General features: G+C 24.6%; 4 protein-coding genes across 8 annotated transcripts; 1 reads left to right on the forward strand and 3 right to left on the reverse strand.

Moving 5' to 3' along the window:
- Window positions 1-1,026: 1,026 nt before the first annotated feature.
- On the reverse strand, window positions 1,027-4,372 carry LOC132919330 (adenylate kinase 7-like). The gene is made up of 4 exons (XM_060980855.1): window positions 3,984-4,372; window positions 2,803-2,903; window positions 1,467-1,622; window positions 1,027-1,397 (listed from the first exon to the last, which is right to left on the reverse strand). Exons 1-4 carry the CDS (start codon window positions 4,108-4,110, stop codon window positions 1,188-1,190), a joined length of 594 nt encoding a protein of 197 aa, XP_060836838.1. The 5' UTR covers window positions 4,111-4,372; the 3' UTR covers window positions 1,027-1,187.
- A 1,551-nt stretch (window positions 4,373-5,923) lies between these two features.
- LOC132923460 (uncharacterized) lies at window positions 5,924-7,290 on the reverse strand. The gene is made up of 6 exons (XM_060987458.1): window positions 7,133-7,290; window positions 6,917-7,021; window positions 6,667-6,833; window positions 6,482-6,578; window positions 6,317-6,394; window positions 5,924-6,249 (listed from the first exon to the last, which is right to left on the reverse strand). Exons 1-6 carry the CDS (start codon window positions 7,214-7,216, stop codon window positions 6,010-6,012), a joined length of 771 nt encoding a protein of 256 aa, XP_060843441.1. The 5' UTR covers window positions 7,217-7,290; the 3' UTR covers window positions 5,924-6,009.
- Window positions 7,291-10,670: 3,380 nt separating this feature from the next.
- Window positions 10,671-13,805, reverse strand: LOC132922804 (protein c-ets-2-B-like). Of its 4 annotated transcripts, none has more exons than XM_060986517.1 (4): window positions 13,624-13,804; window positions 13,214-13,387; window positions 11,643-12,243; window positions 10,671-11,177 (listed from the first exon to the last, which is right to left on the reverse strand). In XM_060986517.1, exons 2-3 carry the CDS (start codon window positions 13,385-13,387, stop codon window positions 11,644-11,646), a joined length of 774 nt encoding a protein of 257 aa, XP_060842500.1. In that variant the 5' UTR covers window positions 13,624-13,804; the 3' UTR covers window positions 10,671-11,177; window position 11,643. The 4 variants fall into 4 exon arrangements, with proteins under 4 accessions (XP_060842500.1, XP_060842498.1, XP_060842497.1 ...); XM_060986515.1 differs by lacking the exon at window positions 10,671-11,177 and adding an exon at window positions 11,216-11,472; XM_060986514.1 differs by lacking the exon at window positions 10,671-11,177 and having other exon boundaries at window positions 11,216-12,243; window positions 13,547-13,805.
- A 97-nt stretch (window positions 13,806-13,902) lies between these two features.
- On the forward strand, window positions 13,903-17,420 carry LOC132922707 (protein FAM177B-like). Of its 2 annotated transcripts, none has more exons than XM_060986358.1 (4): window positions 13,903-14,197; window positions 14,257-14,400; window positions 14,464-14,625; window positions 16,148-17,420. In XM_060986358.1, exons 1-4 carry the CDS (start codon window positions 14,171-14,173, stop codon window positions 16,235-16,237), a joined length of 423 nt encoding a protein of 140 aa, XP_060842341.1. In that variant the 5' UTR covers window positions 13,903-14,170; the 3' UTR covers window positions 16,238-17,420. The 2 variants fall into 2 exon arrangements, with proteins under 2 accessions (XP_060842341.1, XP_060842342.1); XM_060986359.1 differs by having other exon boundaries at window positions 13,905-14,110.
- Window positions 17,421-18,724: the final 1,304 nt, after the last annotated feature.

Genomic DNA, 18,724 nt, shown 5'->3' on the forward strand with positions numbered 1-18,724 from the left:
TGGCAATTACAATATTTCTTATTTAATTTAAAAAAAATATGTATCTGTTTTTAATTGTATGAATGATTTATGCTTTAAATAGTGGGTGATTATGAGTTGGTAAATTAAAGTATGTAACATTTTAATTGTTTCTTCCATCAGAGTTCAGGTTTTTTAATATTTATTGACTTAGCCCACCCTGCCACAAATGTCTGCGCACGCCTATGCACCTCGGTCATCAGGCGCACCGTGCACAACAGAAAACGCTTAAACTATGCCCCACAACAAAACATGCGCCTGACAAATTTTTTTATACGATCGGCGTTAAGATTTTTTATCTCGGATTCAAATGTTATAAACGTTATGTTTGGCATCGAGGATCGAGCTGTAATCTGTTTTTTGTTTAGATTTACGAAATCATCAACAATCAACAGTTAAACAGTCACATCGAGGTCGGTCGGACGTTTGGTTCGATTGGAACCATTCCGCAGATAATCGGTGCTTTGGTCTCGGCTCTAGACATTGAAATATCAGGCGCCGTCGGTTAGGTTGTGCCGCACCTAGATGAAAACCTTTGTGAGTGGACTAGCATGAGACATCATAATTTATTAATGATGTTAATAATTGATAATTAGTAAATAATTTATTATATATTTTTATGAATGCCACGTACGTTAGAATGTTTAAAATGACAATGCTGAAATAATGGTCAGACAGAGATGAATTAAACATTGGATAACTATTTCTTTCACAGTGATATTTCTGTTGTATTTATTTCAAAAAAGACTTAAATATTAATTTAAAAAAATAAATTGCCTAGGAATTAAAAACAAGGTAGATTCGGATTGTATAATATAATTAATACATAATGTAGAAATCACATTGGATAAATTAATATAGGTTTTAATTATTTTACCTACCTATATATTTATGTTTCTTAAATATAATAATTAATACCTTAAAAGTTTTAAGTGCGTATTCCTACAAAATAATATTTTTAAATTACAATAAAATAACTAAAATCGTATACTTATCTACACCAACATTTTAAAAGTATATTTATATGTAGCCAGGTAGGTACTTGGTACTTATTAGTGGGTATAAATAATTGAGAACATAAAAATTAACAATAATTAATAACATACAATATTTTAACTATGTAAAATCATTCATGTTTTTTTTAAGTGTTAAACTATAGAAGTATAGAGTTATAATTCTTCATTATTTTGGGTATCTTCGTCATCTGTAAAATGCGCTGTTAAAACGTCCATTAATGGTTTTAATTTAAATATATCATGTTCGTCGTAATTATAGATAAAAAACATGCGTTCCAATATTTTTTGTATTTTTACACCCTCCTTAGAATAGCCTGGAAAATTTGGTATACCTTCGGGGTTCTCTTTAAGAGCCATATATGCCTATAACAAGTATAATAATTATAATAATACAATTTCAAAATATCAAATAAATAATATAGTTTCATTCACCAAAAAATCAACAGGATTCTTTGGTCTCACTTTAGCAACTTGTACTATCAATTTTGTTAAAGTAGGAGTAACATATTTCATTAAGTATTCTTCATTAGACAAACTTTCTAAGTATTCGAAATCTGTTACTTTCTCAAAATCTTCTAACAATGTCATCTGTTATAGATTCATATACATTTTTATTAAGAAAATATTAGACACATCAATTTGTCATTATCTACCTATTAATTTATTCTACTGTCGTTGTCATAAATAAAAATTAGATTCAAATAAAGTTATAAACATGGCTCGAAAGTCATCAGATATCTAGTATTTTCATGTTTTTCTATGTGCTTCAGAGCATATTTTAACATATAAAGTAGGTGCCATGAGTAAAAAATGTCAAAAGTAAAAAATTTAGTGCCTGCCACCTTGTTAAATAATGTGCCTCGTACCCCATGCGGCCCAAGTCCCGGAGCACATATTATTATTATTTATTGACAAATACGTTTTGATTACTGTTTTCAACTTTACTATCCGCAGTTTTTTCGCCGCTATATCGACAATACAATTAGTTAATAATCTAATCTTTCCGCTTTTGTCTAAAAACATAAAACACCGATTATTACAGATGATTATACAACATAAAAGGTACCCGAGGTAGGTAGGTATTTCAGGTATTTGGCATAGTCCTTATAGCTTATAGTGATAGTGCCACCTAGAAAAAAATTTTAAAATATGCTCTGACGTGTTTCCTATTTATAGCAGACCTAGGTAGGTAATAATATTGCATAGGTACAAGTTAAAACTACTTAAAACATAATATATTTTTGCATGTGATTTTTTAATACAAGTATCTATTTTTAATATTTTTATTGTTATAATTTTGCGATACAGTACAATATATATATATATATATATAGAGGTTTCCCTCTTTAGCAACCGATGAATAATATAATTATGTTACATGCTTAGTAACCAAACAAAAAAATGTACCCGTTAAGTCTGAATAACTAATAAGTGCATATTTTTATGGTAATAGAATTTTTTGTGAAATTACCATCATAGCACTCAATACATAATATAATTACAGTACTACCATACTACCATAGTAATTTCATCTATACATTATTTATTTTAATCATAATTAAAAAGATAAAAATATATTTATGATGAGTATGATAAATATAAATATAATAAATACCTAATAAACAATAAAAATAAAATAGGTATCTACTAAAGTAGTAAAACGCTACATTTAGGTATTATTACCTACCGCTAAATTTTTTAAGCTCCTATAACGTCCAAGCCACTTATACGTATTATACTTAGATTATACTGATATAGTGATATTTACTTTTTCCTTGAGCTGTTTTAGCTTATATTTTTGATTTTCAGCGTTAATTTCTTCTACTAATGCATTCATTTTATTTAGATCAGTTGTTCTCTCCAATATGCCTATAGTTATAAATTATAAATTATAATACGGAATCATAAATAATACATCGATTTAGTTATTATAATATTGAAACTGAATTATGTAATAAATAATAATATTAATTGTGAATTAATTTCTAATGTACTAGCTACTAGGTAATATATTAAACGTTATACTAATATCATACTAATAGTATGTTACAATAATTTTTTCAATTGATTTGCCTAATAAATAACTCCGGAAATTTAGTCCCCGAAAAAATAACCCCATATGAGATTTTGTAAGATTTTAAATGATAATAATTGTATAATATTCAAAACTATAATGTATGTTCTAATAAATACGTGTACGTGTAATATTTTAATTTTTAAATGAATTATGAGCATTTTCAAATATTTAATATTTTTCATACTCATAACTCACCTAAAAATTAAAATATTGTAAAAAACCAACGAGAAAACACAGATTGTGTCCTTACCTAAAAGCTTGATAATAGGTCAAATCACTCTAATATCATAACTAAAAGCACTCTATATCTATAAGTCCTATATTTATACTCATATTGTTAAAATATGGACTTCTTAATCTTCCCATGTTACTTAGTAAATTAATTTGAAATATCAATAATATATAAATAAATAAATAATATAATAATTTCAAACAAATAGTCAATTTTTTCATTTATGGTCATAAATAAAAAAACGTATATAATATTAATAAATAATAATATTAAATGTCAATTAAAATGCATAAAAAAAATATATATTAATACCTATATTGATATTAGAGTGATAAATTGATCTGTTATCAAACTTTTAGGTAAGAACATAATCTGTGTTTTTTCGTTGGTTTTTTACGATATTTTAAATTTTGGGTGAGTTATGAGTATGAAAAATATTAAATATTTTAAAATGATTATAATTCACTTAAAAATTAAAATATTTTATAAAATATCCACATACACGTATTTATTAGAATATACATTATAGTTCTGAATATTATACAATTATTATCATTTATATCTTACAAAATCACATATGGGGTTATTTTTTGGGGACTAAATTTCCGGGGTTAATTTTTCGCGGTACCTTTTCAATTACCATGTTGTTGATTCAATTCGATTTCTTTTACAACTATATCAAGAAAGTATTCAAAACTTGGGTCAATTTCTGGTAACTCAACTTTGTTAGTATTATAGTTTAATGGTGAATATGGAGATTCAATCATCTTTATCGGCGCATAATACGAATTGAGCAATTTCAAAAGCTTATTATGATTTTGTCGATTCCAAATTAAGCGTTTGCTAAAATAACATAAAATTTAAAAAAAAAAAACATTTTTACAAAATAAATAATATTTTACGGTTTTTTTTTAATTTCTTTTTTTAGAATAGGTTTAGCTGCATTAACCACATTAGATGATATGGCAATATCAGAACTTGATGAGTGTATTGTGTTAACTTCAGAGAATAGGAGTCGTCTTTTTGTACTAGTATTTTTAAGTATTTTTGTACTGATATCGTTATCACTGTTCTGATCAGCGAATAAATTAACACCTAGTGCATTCTGCGTTAAATTAACCGTCAAATCTACAAAAATGTAGTAAATAATAAAATAAATTAATACGCAAAAACACATGTTTTTATAATATATATTTAATCTTTGATAAATAGCTAATACTTTATACTTAATAGGTATATTAACTAAGAAATATTTAGTATATTATCAAATACCTATACCAAATACCTACTATAGTACCTATATACTATGATGTGTTGTATATTGGGTATATTATGCAATTTCATTAATAAAAAAAAATCAATAGATTTGTATAGGTACCGGGTAATTTATTAACATCTATATCTTGTTGAAGTAAACTCGTATCATCAAATTTAAATAGCATTTTGGCTTGAGCGACTGTCGTTGGATATCCATCCAGAACATACCCACGTTTAAAAAATATTATTTTTTCAATCAATAATCTATAAAAAAACAAGAACATAATATAATAAATATAAATAGTATAAAAATAAATGATAGAATATAGTTGTGGATGATGTGGCTTCCGCATCGTCAGATGCGGCTCGAGTCTTAATAATAAAATTAAAATTTACCTATTATTAGGACGCGGATTTTTATGTAAAAAAGTCAAAATATGTAAATATTTATGTTGTTGTTTTTGCCAAAATATGTAATAAAGATCATGAAATATTTAACAACAAAAAATGTGTATTTTTAATCATTTAAAAAAGTGGTATAGATATAGAATTCTGATATATGACGTATTTATTTTTTGGAATTTAATTTATTCATCTTCATTGCAGTCATCTTCGAAAATTTTTGAAACAATGTACCTACATTTGGAAATTTTCAAATTTAAATGTGCAACGGTTAGGTCTTTAAATTGATTTGTATCGGCTGAAAAAGCGTTCCACATCAACCGCGAGGTTACTGGGGCATATTTCATATTTATTGATATATCAGATGGTGCAAATTCAATATCCATTGATGGGTTTTCATTTGCAAATAGTATATATGTAATAAGTTATTATATAATTATTATTTTTTTTTAATGTTGGCTCTTGATATCATTATATTTAGACATGCGACCCGCGAAACCATTCATGTTGGCCACCCCTGATATTTACCATATACCTACTTTATATACTTAAGAAAAATGTAAAAAATAAACTTACGGAATTAAATGAATATCTTCCAATATATCATTATTGGCATCCATAGATGAATATAAAATTGATAGCTTTTTATTTAATTCTGATATTTTATCAGTTATAATCGAATTAATTTCAGTTTGTTTATCGGCATCATCATCTACTAAATCGTCGTCATATTGACTTTTATTATACAGTGAACTTATTTCTTCTCTCTTCAAAAAATACATTGACACCATTAATGCATCGTATACATTGTTTATTAAAAATAAATAATTTCAAACTTACAATTCCATTGATATAGTCTTGAGTTATTGTTTTGGGTTCCAGATAGATTAAACCATAAAATTGGGCAAGTTGAAGCGCGAGTTTAGTCTTACCAGAAGCCGGTGGACCGAGTATAATTAATTTGATACTCTATACACAAAAAAATACACGTATATCTCTACTCTGATCTATAATATGAAATACCTATGCATTCCGAAAAATGCTTTAAAAACATTTTTTTTTAATGCATTTGTAATGCATTTAAGTGCATTTACTTTAATATTATGAGCTCTTTTGTATGTTTCAACTAAACATTTCATTGAATTCAGCATCGATGATTTACTGTTGTACCACTCGAAATTGGTCCATAATTGGTTAATGCTGGAATTTATTTTAATATCGACTGACAAAATTTGTTTGTGTATGCCCTATAATCATTTCGAAATATAATTTTTATACAAGTATTTAATCTTACAACTAAAATTTTTTGCTCACCTTGAGTTCATATTTATTCATAAATGTATTTAATGACACAGCCGTCGGAATAGCTACGTCGCATGACTTAGCGAGAGCCTGGGAAAATATTATTCCATTTACGAACTTAAGATTATTTATTATACCTGAATAGCCTAGTCTCTAATAGTCTAATCGGATACTTACAGTGATGATTTGTTTTAACGTATTTATTGGACTTTCAACAGCAAAAATATAATGATACTCTGGCGTCTGATCTTCGGAAATTATTTTATGTAAGAGTCTAACAATATTAACATAGGTGATAGGTACAATATTATTAAGTGCAGAAATTCATAGTAATTAAGTTTTATATAAATAGATATCTGAACCTAGCCAAATTTTCAACGTGTATTACAGGTACGTGATTTTGGCTATTCGGTATTGGAAATAAATCGGTAGTTTTACAAGCCGAGTCGAACGCGAATTGTAACAAATCTTGTTCGAATCCATATGTAAGACCAGACCAAATGATTATTGTCTTTAATTGTTCTTTTAACTAATAACAAAAAATAATTAATTTTATTAATTCAATGAAATAACAAGATTAGTATTCAGTGCCTATTAAATATAAATATTTACTCCTTGTGTTTCATTTACAGCTAACACTTCAAGTTCAAATTCATAATGTTCCACATATTCCGGATTTGGAACTCTATTATTCGCATCATTCTCACTCACATAAATCTTTTTTAATAATCAGTTTGTTATATTATAAATATTATAATTAATAATTAATATTATTTATTTCATTCGTTATTAATTTATTATATATAAATATATTTATATTTCACTTACTTTTTTATTGACGCCTGCCCAAGTCATCACAGTCGATATTACCACTATCTTCTTTTTATTTTTTGACCCATGGGTTTTTTCCATACCTTTAAACTTAACGATTTCTCTTTTTAATGATCTAAATATTTCTTTTCCTTTAGATAATTCCGCAATATCTCTGGATATGTCAATTACTATTATACCACAGGTTTTTAGTAACTTCAAAAGATCAGAACTTTTAACTGTATTTACAACTTCATTCTAATTTTAACACAAATATCAATAATAATGTCAATCTATTTTCTCAAAACCTTATTAATTAGATAGCATAGGACATAGGTAGATTTTTAATAGTATTTCTTATTAATTATTATACTATAATCCATAGTCTAATTATTAGATATAGTAATAAAGTAATATATTAAACTCTAATATACTTTCAAATTTAGCGATTTATCTTCTACTTTTTCTATGTATATTTCATATGGAACTTCTGTTTCTATATCTTCATTGCTTAATTTATCTAATTTTTCGAACGATACATCTTCTAAAGTTTTATTAAGCACATAGTAGTTATACATTATCGTTTCCAATCGTTTGTTCGGTGCTATATTTAATAATCTAAAACCGTATTATTTAAATTTAAAATATCAATTTAATAAAAATAATAATAATAAGTAATTAAATTATATAATATGGTTGTATTATATAAGTATATTATATAACTATTTTTATATTTAATATATTAAAATTCACCTAAAAAATTCTACGCCTGTTAACCTATCAATAATATCATCAACAACAAATTTATCATTATCTTCCACTTTTAATTCATTTATAATGGTAGGATGTTGAGATCCTATAACATTAGATTGTGATTTTTCGGATATTAGTTGATTTACTTTATTCGAGCTGGATAAGAGGACACGTGCTTTTGACATCCGATTATTTTTAGCTAACTTTGACGATAAAAACTAAAGATTTAATATAGGTAGGTAATAATTATCGTAGATACTTTTTATACTAACATATATATTTTAATAATTATAATATACCTAATAGCATATCTATATTTTGTTTTAAATAGGTACCTTAATGAAATATTTTATATTAAACGAGTTCCCTGGACTAATAAAAATACGATTAAAGTTACAAGACCATTCAGACATCTTCATATTTTTGATATATTGGTTAACGTTGTTTTTTAGTTCAATTTCATCGAAAATTAATCTAGATAGATAACTGTCAGATAAAGATGAATTAAAGATACTCATGTTGTAGTTAATCAAACAAATGTCAAGTACAACAGCAAAATAAATACAAATTATTACAAAAAATAATAAGAATTAACTTTTATAATGATAAATTACATATTGGTTGTTATGGTTTCCAACTCTAAAGTTGTATTTATCTACCTACTTGAAATTTTAAATTGTAAATTGTTTATTTTTTTATTAAAGGTAGATATATAATTTAATATAATTTAGTTATATTAATTAGCTAATAGGTAGCTTATAAGCAACTAATAGTATACTGTTTTTATTAGTAAGACTTAACATTTTAGTAAAAATGATTTCGTACTTGAACTTATTAATATCCATGTTGCAATTAGAATATTAATAAAAAATTTAGAGCACCCATATATTTTTTTAAATTTGAATTTTTATAAAATCAATTTTATTGCTGTAATAGCCAATATACCTACCTGTACCTGTACCTATACTTAACCACAGTAACCTATGTCTAACTAATTAGTAATTGGGTATATATTTTGTTATACATGAGAGGTTTAACTATAGGAACCTCCATATTAGTGTGGTGTAGTCAAACATGCACACAAAAATATATTTCTGGGGGGAGGAGAACCCCAATCCCACCCTTATAACGTGCTTGGGTATGACGTTACTATCACCATGTATACATTATACATAGAATTTTAGAATTTTACAGCAACTTATGCGTATTTAAACTACTTTTTGTTGTACTATAATAGAATTGTTGAACTTTTCTGACATTTTTGGGAAGGCTGATGTAGCCCTCTCAGCGTTTGCACCATAGACCTATAATATGATTTTAAATTCTGAGCAAACCGATTAAAGTATATTTTTGTCTGTTACTACCTTTAAGGTCAGTAAAAACTAAAAATGCTTCAATGTTTAACTATTTGGGTAGTTTTTGGTAAAAATTGATGCTAATTGGTACTTATTTTTTGAGTGGGGTGGGGTAAAATACCAAAATATCAAGTTATTTACAAAATAGTCGGGGGGAAAAATTAAGGAAAAACAGAAATTTTATGTAATATTACGTTATAGGTATTTTAATTTTTTTTTAGTTTTTTCTATAAACAAAAAAAATTTTTTGTTAAAAATCCCAAAAATTTGTAAATAATTTGTTTTAAAAATGTTCAATTTCTAAAGTTAAGGATTGATACAATTTAATACAAAGCTGCAGATAAGTAGTTCATATTGTAACTAAACAATCTAATAAATATTTAAACACAGATTTTTTTTTATACACATTTTAAGTTTAAATTGTATACTGTACAGCTAAGTGGTTGCACTTTATAATTTTTATATTATTATTTTAACCTACCTTATCAATTACCAATAAAATATTAATTTGAAATAAATAAGAACATCAGCTTTAATTGTATTTATTACAAACATTTCATATACTAATGTAAATTAATGTATCTTAGTTCTTGAATAAGTTGAATTGCCCAGTGTTGGGTAAGTTACTTTTTAAAAGTAACTAAATTACGTTACAAGTTACAAAATTAAAAAGGTAACTAGATTACTTGTTAGTTACTTAAGAACAAAAGTAATGCGTTACATTACTTTTTTTTACTTAAAAGTAACTAGTTACAATAACGTTACTCTTATGTTATTTAAGTTTCATAAAAAAAAGTTTATTTTAAATCAATCATGTTCTATATTTATTTTATACAATAATGTATCTTCAAAATTTTGATCAGTTATACGTGTTTTTTTTTTTTGTACAAATGTCTCAAGCTACATTAAAGATCCATGAAAGTGCCCACGTAACACCGCGATATATATTCCCCAAAAACATTAAAATATAAAAATATAATTAAATGTATAATGTAATGCGTTCTTCTGGTGAGTTACTTCTAAATAATTAACGTTGTTACTCTTGCCATTACCCAAAATAATAGTAACGAAGTTACCATAACGTTACTGAAATTGCCTAACTATATCAATTATGGTATAATATAAATAGTGGCATGGTGAACTTAACACTAAATAAAGGCTACCAGAGGATTTATTTCATATTTTAAACTACCTGTCCTACCTGTTGTTATAAATATTAAATTAATATCTATTGAAAATTACCCACCCGGTACCCACCATTCCTTAAAAAACTCAGAAGAGGCCACCTCTCAATTTCATACTTGGCCACATCACTGAGTATGTATGAAAGATTTGTATTACAACTAAATCAATAAAGGTTATTTATAAATTATTATAATTAAATAATATTTATATTACTTAAAATTATGGTAATATCATAAAATAAAATATTTTAAGAACTATTAAAATAACAGTAATTATTTTTTATATTATATTTAATGTATAAAGTAGGTTCATAAATTGAAATTTAATATAAGAATCAAATGGTTTCTTAGCTTATAAAACTATTAAAAATTGTTGGTACCAAATATTATAGCTTTCAAAAATATAAATAGTAAAATAAAATGGTAACTACGGTAGCACCATAATTATTCAATTTAAATTTAAAATTTGTTAATATAATTTACACGCACTTCAATAAAAAATATTTAATTATCTTTAGATAACTATACATAACAACTAATAAATAATAAATATAAATCAAAAGCTTAAAAAATTATCCATGTACAATACTGACTACTGAGAGAATATAAAATATAGATTGGGATCTATCATATTTTAAAATAAAATATTATAGGTAATTTATTTGTATTTTTAAGGTCAACATTTTGTTAAAACCATTTTCCCATTTATAAGGATCGTACAAATAGGTACATTTAATAGGTACTTTAACTTATTTAACTCAGCTTTTTAATCTGAAATAAAAGTAAAATAGATTTTTTAAAACATGAAATTATAAATACATACATAAAATATATTTGAATACAATTAAGTATAAAATTTATAAAAATATAAATCATAACAATTATGTTTTGGATGAAGTAATTATTTGTATACAAATTATAATTGATTTACATAAATAAGATTTTTGTAAACTGATGTTGCGACTTCAGTAAAATGTAGAGCTCATAGTAGGATACTGTTGATGACTACTTTGATTGAAATATATAATGCAATTACAAGACTGGTGCCAGTTAGCTTAAAGAATCACTAAACATTTAATAAATCAATCATGAGCTAGTAGTTTTTTCAACATAATTTAGTGGCCCATGATCAGTCCATTAAATTTTTAGCAAACCATTAAATTAATCAAATTTTTAATGAGAATCAGCATAGGTATTATAATTTGTAATACATAATACAATACAATTATTAGGTACCTTAATTAGATTCTTGTTGAAACATATTCTTCATATCCATAGGATTATAACCAATCATAGTTTTTATATCACCAGCAAATTTATAAACATGTTTTCCCTTGGCACGTTCGATAATGCCTTTTCCATAATGGTATCTTAATGCTGCAGCCATTTTATTATAGTTCATTTTCCAATTGTTTTTAACTAAACCCCACATGATACTTATAGTATTTGGTTTAATTATTTTGAATGTTCCTTCATTATTGACCCATTCAATCACATTTTGATATCCACTATCTGTTAATAAATTTAGTAGAAATTGCCAAATTTCTACACCATGATTAAAATCAGAATTTAAATACATTTTATTTTTATAGTTCAGAATTACACATATATCAATACATTCTTCATCGTTTTGTTTAATGTATATTTTGTGCATAGTTTTGAGCAGACAAATATGTGTCCAAAAATCATCATTTAAAGACTTGTTCTCTAAACCAGCAATATTCCAACTAAAATTGTCTGACGTTAACTGTTTTCCATTAATTGTTAATTTAGTAATATTTAAATTAGTTAAGTTGTATTCATTTTTAGCCCATTTCATCCAAGTTAGAACTTGCACCTAAATCAAATATAACATCAAGATAATCTTTTATTTTTATAAATACCAATAATTGTAGTACTGTAATTTTTTACAATATAATGTTCACTATAGACATTTAAAGATTACAATAATTACATGAGCTCTAATATTCTAACGTTGATATGTAAAAATTTACCATGTAAATCAAAATAAGGAAACTATTAGTAGATAACAACAGTGTTAACATAATTAATTATTTTAAATATAAATTTAATTTTAAATTTTAATATGTGTCTAAAAAGAAATTTATTTATTAAATCAAAATCAAAATTATCTTCTAAAAGCAATTAATTGAAACCATGTGTCAGTTTAATATAATATATACCTAAGATATTATTTATTAAGGCTATTTTAGTGTATTTAAATAATAATAATAATAATTATAATACAATACCTATATTGAAAGTTAACTTGTATTATACTCTAGGAGATTATCCTATTTTTTCCAGTTTAATATTAATATTATTATTATTCTTTATATTTATAAATAAATCTATTATATATTTTTTGAATGAATCAAACAACTATATACAGTAGCGTAACTTAAAAATTTGGGCTTGTGAGCAAAATCTTAAATTGAAATCCCTTATCCAGACATTAGAGGGGTCTCACTGTCTAAGGGAAGAGAGTGAAATTCTAGCAATTCTTTAGCAATTAATCTTACCAAAATTATTTTATACATTTTTTAAAAATATTGTTGCATGTTTTGTCTTTTATTAATTCAAAACTGTATAATAATTTTGAATTATTAAAAAATAAAATAATAGTTTAATAGTTTACTATAAATGTATTATTAAAAGAAAAACATTGTATTAATTCATGCTCCCCAAGCAAACGGGGCTGGGTGCACCCATTACTCATACCCACTGATCCTACTTAGTTACACTACTAAGTATATACCTAAGTATATTATACAATATTATCACTTATTAATTAGGTATATACCTACTTGATCCCATTTACATGGATCTTCAGGTAATTCTAATCTTTTGTAAAACTCTTGCTCAACAATCCAACAATAACCGTTTTTATCAAACACTTTGCAATTTTCATTATCAAATGTTCCAGCATTTGTTCTCTTACCAATCACAAAAACGGTCTCATGCCACTCTGCAGACTCCATCTATAGATTTAAATGATTATTCTAAAATATTTTTATTATAAAAATGTCTCTTATTTAAAATACAAAAAATGCATATATATACATATAGGTATTGCTAATCATAGACCTATAAAATAGTTTAATCCATAGGCCTATGGGTAGCCGTCTAAGCACACCCACCTAAATTATTATACACTTTTATTCTATAGTTACTAATAAGTAAACATAACATAATATGCAATAACTAATAAACTTACTAAAATACAAAAAATAAAAATAAAGACATATTATACTTTGAAGGTCTATGGCATTGTGGTGTTTTTAATTTAATAATATTATATTAATTATTAAATATTAATAATATAATTAATATTAAAAATTTAAAATATTTGTTTACAACTATCTAACTATATAAAGATACTATAATAGCCACAAAACGACAGAACGACACAGAATAGACTATAGTCTGATAAGTGATAACATAACAATAACATAAATAACTATAGATTTCATTTGGTTATCGTATTCGTTAAATGTTATATTGTTTATGTAGAATTTTTTTTTTTTACATGATTGCGTGACATTTAAAAAAAAATATACTACAGTATTAGTAGTAGTAGTAGTAGACAGTAGTAGTAATAATAGTGTATTTTTAAATATATAATCATATTTAGAAGACTTGAATTTTCTTCTGAATATTCTGAATAATATAAGCAAATTATATCGATTTCTCGGGCTTACAAGGTCAGTTCAAAGAAGTGTGCATGTCTGTGCTTGTCAAACACTTATAATACCACTTGAACAATGTCATCAAAACCAATATTGTTAAAGGTTTTTTTAATACTTTGATTTGTTAATTGTAAAGTATTTTTGTGATTTTCTTATTTCAGGAGAAACCATTTGTCGACATGGAAGACATCAATATACAAATTGAACCATGTAAAACATATTTTAGTGATGGATGTGTTGAAACTGCAGGAACTGATGAAACAGATTTACTGAGAGGAGAATCAAAAACTGATTCAAATGAATCTGTTAGTATTATTGTTAATATGATGTTTAATACTTATGTATAATTTTGAAAATTAAAATTATAGACTAATAATTGGCCATCATGGTTACTTACAAAATCAGCAGTAATTGGTTCTAGTGCATTGAATACAGTTGATTACCTCGGGGAATCTTTGGCTAATTTTTTTGGTATCACTACACCTAAATATCAATTCGAAATAAATTATCACAACAACATAATGCAAGAAGTAAGTGCTATTAATTTAAAAATAATTTAACATTATTATTAGATTTCACAGAAATTTTATTATTTTTGTTAGGTTTATACAAGTTAGTTTGTAGTACAAGTAAGTATAGTTATTTTAGAGACTTATCCGAAAAACCCTTTCCTATTTGTGGCATTCCATTTAAATCTCATAAAAAATACAAGCTAAGTGTTTTTAGTAGTAGTAAAGTAACATTTCCATTGCTGCTGCTATGCGCGGAAGCCCATCTCAGTTTACCCTGAGACAAAGTATACAGAATATGTTAAAAAATTAAAAATCTATTTAATATAATAATTTTATTGAAAATATAGATATATTTCATAATTCATGGACTTAAAAACTATTGATTTTCGAATAAACTAAATTAAATGTATAAGTCACATTATTAATCAACAAATTACGATCACAGAGCAAAAAATGATCCCAACTTTGAACTGATTTATAACATATTTTAAGAAATAATACGTGTATTCTCAGAATCCATACATAGTGGAAAAATCCAGCTTTTTTTAGATAAGTCTAAATTTTATAAATTAATTAATTAATTCAAAATATTTAATACATTTCTCACGTTGAAAATATTTATACTCTATAAAAACTATATATGATTATTTAAAAGTAGAAAACATTAATTACTGTACAAATGAAGAATTGGAATGGTAATTGTAATTCAAATTGTATCAAAAGGAAGTTAATCAAAGTTAGTTTATATAAAATTATAAAATTTACAGAATGATTCATTTTTAGGAACACTCAATATCTCTCCTTATATCCAAACATTGCTTTAACTAATGGTTAGGTTAAAGAATATTAAGTGCTCTGTAATAATAGTTAACAAATACATTTTTTTATTATTACTACTTTAATTAGCTATCAATAATATATATTATATAATGTTTTTGATTTTGAGTGCAAAGTTAGTCAGTAATTTTGTTCAGTGATTGGACCAAAGATTGGTTTTGTACTTATGCGACATAAAATTGGGGTAAAATCATCCCAAGGTTATTAAGTAAATGAAGGTAAACCAAGTCGAATGTTAATTTACCTAAATTATCGGCATTTTTATTATTATAAATTCCGATTTGTCTAGAAACTAAGAAGTTAAATTAAGTGATTTGATTGATTGAAAAAATTAATCATTGATTTGATACAAAAATATAAGAAAGGTTAATATGGAACTAAAATAATTCGATTGTAGACACAGCATAGAATAGGTCAAGATTTAAGATAGCATAGCACTCTACGATAAAGGAAGAAGATCTTGTCAGATTGTTTTAAAGAGATATATGGTTTGATAATGTAGTATGAGTACCCAGTTGAATGAGGAAAGACTAAGCTAGGATGAGACATTGTTGTTTCAAGCTGAATCAACTAATATATCATTTAGTTATTTATAAGGATAAAAGTAATGTATAATATAGTTTTAATGTGTGTGGTTTATTACTGGTATATTAAGATTTGCAACAATTGTTAAATTAACATATAATAAATATTATTTTTTCAGATGAATGCAGAAAAAATTGTCAATGAAGAAAATATGAAAGGATGGACTCAACAACCTCAAAAATCTACGATAACAGCAGAACCGTGTTAAGTTTACATTAAATTCCCTTGATTTTGTTTTAAAAAATACTAATAATTTATACAATAAATAATATATGGTTTGTCAAAACTACATTATTCTACAATTGAATATTTATGTATTTTCTAAAGCATTCCTAGAATATACACCGAGAACAATACTTATTATATTTATTTATATATATATTTCACTTAACAAACTTCCTATTACAAATAAATAATTGTCAATTAAACAATAAGTATCAAATCATTTATTTTTATTGTGGGAATTAAAAATTATTTAAGCGCTCAAAAAGTATTAACAACATTAAAAGTTTTAAGAATACATTTATTTATATAAGATATTTTAATCAAATCAAATAGTTTTATAATAACAAATTATTAGTATTTTTTATATATTATATAAAATTGATTACCACTTACCTTATAATGGTGTTTTACTAATTATTAACTTTTTTAAATATTTATTTAAGAATATAATTCTTTGAATTATTAACTATTATCTTTATTATTAAAAGTTATAAGTAATTTTATTGATTAAAAAAGCTCCGAAGTTAATGACTTATTCATTTTTATATGTATTTATTTATTTATTTTTTTTTTTGTAACATTGAACAATACTTTCTTAGCTTAAAATGTATTTTAATAACATACCAATCTAAATAACAAATCATATTCTATGTTTGTTGACATTTTAAGGTCATTTATGTAATTTCATATTGTTTTTAACCAAATCACACGACTTAATTAATGACTTTTTTGGTTTATGATACATATTGAATTTTACTATACATTAAAATATATTTTTCAAATATTCATTTGACAAAATAAATATTAAATTATCTTTTCATAAAAATAGAATAACATTATTAATTTTATTTTATTTTATTATTTAATGTAAATATTTTATTTATTAAACTAATTAGAAAAGTATTATTTATCTAGGTATTTTTATGACTTAAAAATTCATTACGTTGTATTTGTTAAAAATGTTAAGTCATCAACTTCTAAGCTCTATTGATTACCATTTAACTTATATTTTATAAATTAATTTTAGGATATTTTTTTCAAGAAAATGAAATTATTGAATCGTTATAAAACAAAGATAAATATATTAATATTCTTATTGTTATAATATTATATGCATTATTATTTTATATTAATAAAAATTTTTACTATTTTATGTGAATGATTAATTTGTTTTGATTTTTTGTAAGTACATATTTGTAAAATTCGATACGGGACTGTTGGTATGAATATTGAAGTTAACAGTAGCAATATAAAGAATAAATAAAAAATGTTGAGAGAAAAAAATATTCACTTTGATTACAAATAAGTTGTTCCCAAATGATCTTAAGACAAATCACCTTTTATGTAAAATTATTGAAACAGTATTTTAAATAGCATGCAAATACATGCTAAATATAAAAAAAGGATTTTAAATTCCAATGTGGGTGGGGGAGGGGTTAGAGACATATTATACATCACCTGGGTTTTTATTCATCATTTCAAATACGACATTTAATAATATATTGTTCACACTAGTGATTAAGTGAACAATATTTTGATTCTACAATGATGGGTGTGTTTTTTTTTTATTTTTTGAATTATATTTTGCTGTAATTTTTTAAGAATTTATTTTATCAAAATAAAACAAAAATGTGCCCTTCAAAATATTTTCCTCTTTCATAATAAGTGTTTTTATATAAAGGAATTCAAAACAATTTATTTTCAATTAAATAAGAATCTTTTATAATATAAAAAATAACCTGTACAACATCCTTTAAATGTGAATTTGATTTTTCGGAGAAAAATGTTTTGTATTAATTTTATAAAAAACAAACTGAAACTAAAAGCTAATTCACTTTAAAATCTGATTAACTGACAGGCATTCAGGTGGTGAACAAGCATCTTGTTTTAAAAACTGTATGATTATTGATTATCTGTTTGTATCAATTCAAAAGTTCAATGGCTGTCCTAAAATGATAAATATCAAAATATTTGTTTTTATATTAAAATTGACTAAGTAAACTTAAATTGTAGTATGGCCGCATAGATAGTGGGCTATTTTGCTGCATAGTGCCTGATTGATCGAATACTGACTATTAAGTGCAAGAGTGTAAAGCTATTAATATAATCATTAATCATGTCACTGAACTAAATTGTGTTTAAATGTCTTCATAACATAGACATATTTATGAACATGTGACTTCTTGCATTGATAAATAATTTAATCATTTTTCATTTGATCAACATTGAACAAGAAATATTCATGTTAAAATATTAACAAACAAACAAATATTCATAATTTTATTATATTTACAAAATATTCATACTATATAGTATGTAAGCCTTTTAAATAAATTTTTACCAACTCACTGAATAAATAACATTTTTGAGGGAAAGCACCATTTACTATATGGTATGTCTATGATTTTGGATTACACATTTTGATCAAACTCGTACAATAAATTTATAGACCAAGTTATACCTAATGTTA

Source organism: Rhopalosiphum padi, chromosome 2, assembly GCF_020882245.1.
Source record: "Rhopalosiphum padi isolate XX-2018 chromosome 2, ASM2088224v1, whole genome shotgun sequence".
Taxonomy (NCBI): Eukaryota; Metazoa; Arthropoda; class Insecta; order Hemiptera; family Aphididae; genus Rhopalosiphum; species Rhopalosiphum padi.

Bases quoted from the DNA above. Each gene is read 5' to 3' on its own strand.
- LOC132919330 (XM_060980855.1), bottom strand. From the start codon at position 4,110: ATGATTGAATCTCCATATTCACCATTAAACTATAATACTAACAAAGTT. The intron at 2,904-3,983 runs GTAATTGAAAAG...TTATAACTATAG, and splicing joins CGAATTGAATCAACAACATG to GCATATTGGAGAGAACAACT. The intron at 1,623-2,802 runs GTAAATATCACT...AATCTATAACAG, and splicing joins TAAAACAGCTCAAGGAAAAA to ATGACATTGTTAGAAGATTT.
- LOC132923460 (XM_060987458.1), bottom strand. From the start codon at position 7,216: ATGGAAAAAACCCATGGGTCAAAAAATAAAAAGAAGATAGTGGTAATA. The intron at 7,022-7,132 runs GTAAGTGAAATA...TTATTAAAAAAG, and splicing joins GGGCAGGCGTCAATAAAAAA to ATTTATGTGAGTGAGAATGA. The intron at 6,579-6,666 runs GTTCAGATATCT...TAATATTGTTAG, and splicing joins CACGTTGAAAATTTGGCTAG to ACTCTTACATAAAATAATTT.
- LOC132922707 (XM_060986358.1), top strand. From the start codon at position 14,171: ATGTCATCAAAACCAATATTGTTAAAG. The intron at 14,198-14,256 runs GTTTTTTTAATA...TTCTTATTTCAG, and splicing joins CAAAACCAATATTGTTAAAG to GAGAAACCATTTGTCGACAT. The intron at 14,401-14,463 runs GTTAGTATTATT...TTAAAATTATAG, and splicing joins AAACTGATTCAAATGAATCT to ACTAATAATTGGCCATCATG.
- LOC132922804 (XM_060986517.1), bottom strand. From the start codon at position 13,387: ATGGAGTCTGCAGAGTGGCATGAGACCGTTTTTGTGATTGGTAAGAGA. The intron at 12,244-13,213 runs GTAGGTATATAC...TATTTGATTTAG, and splicing joins ATCCATGTAAATGGGATCAA to GTGCAAGTTCTAACTTGGAT.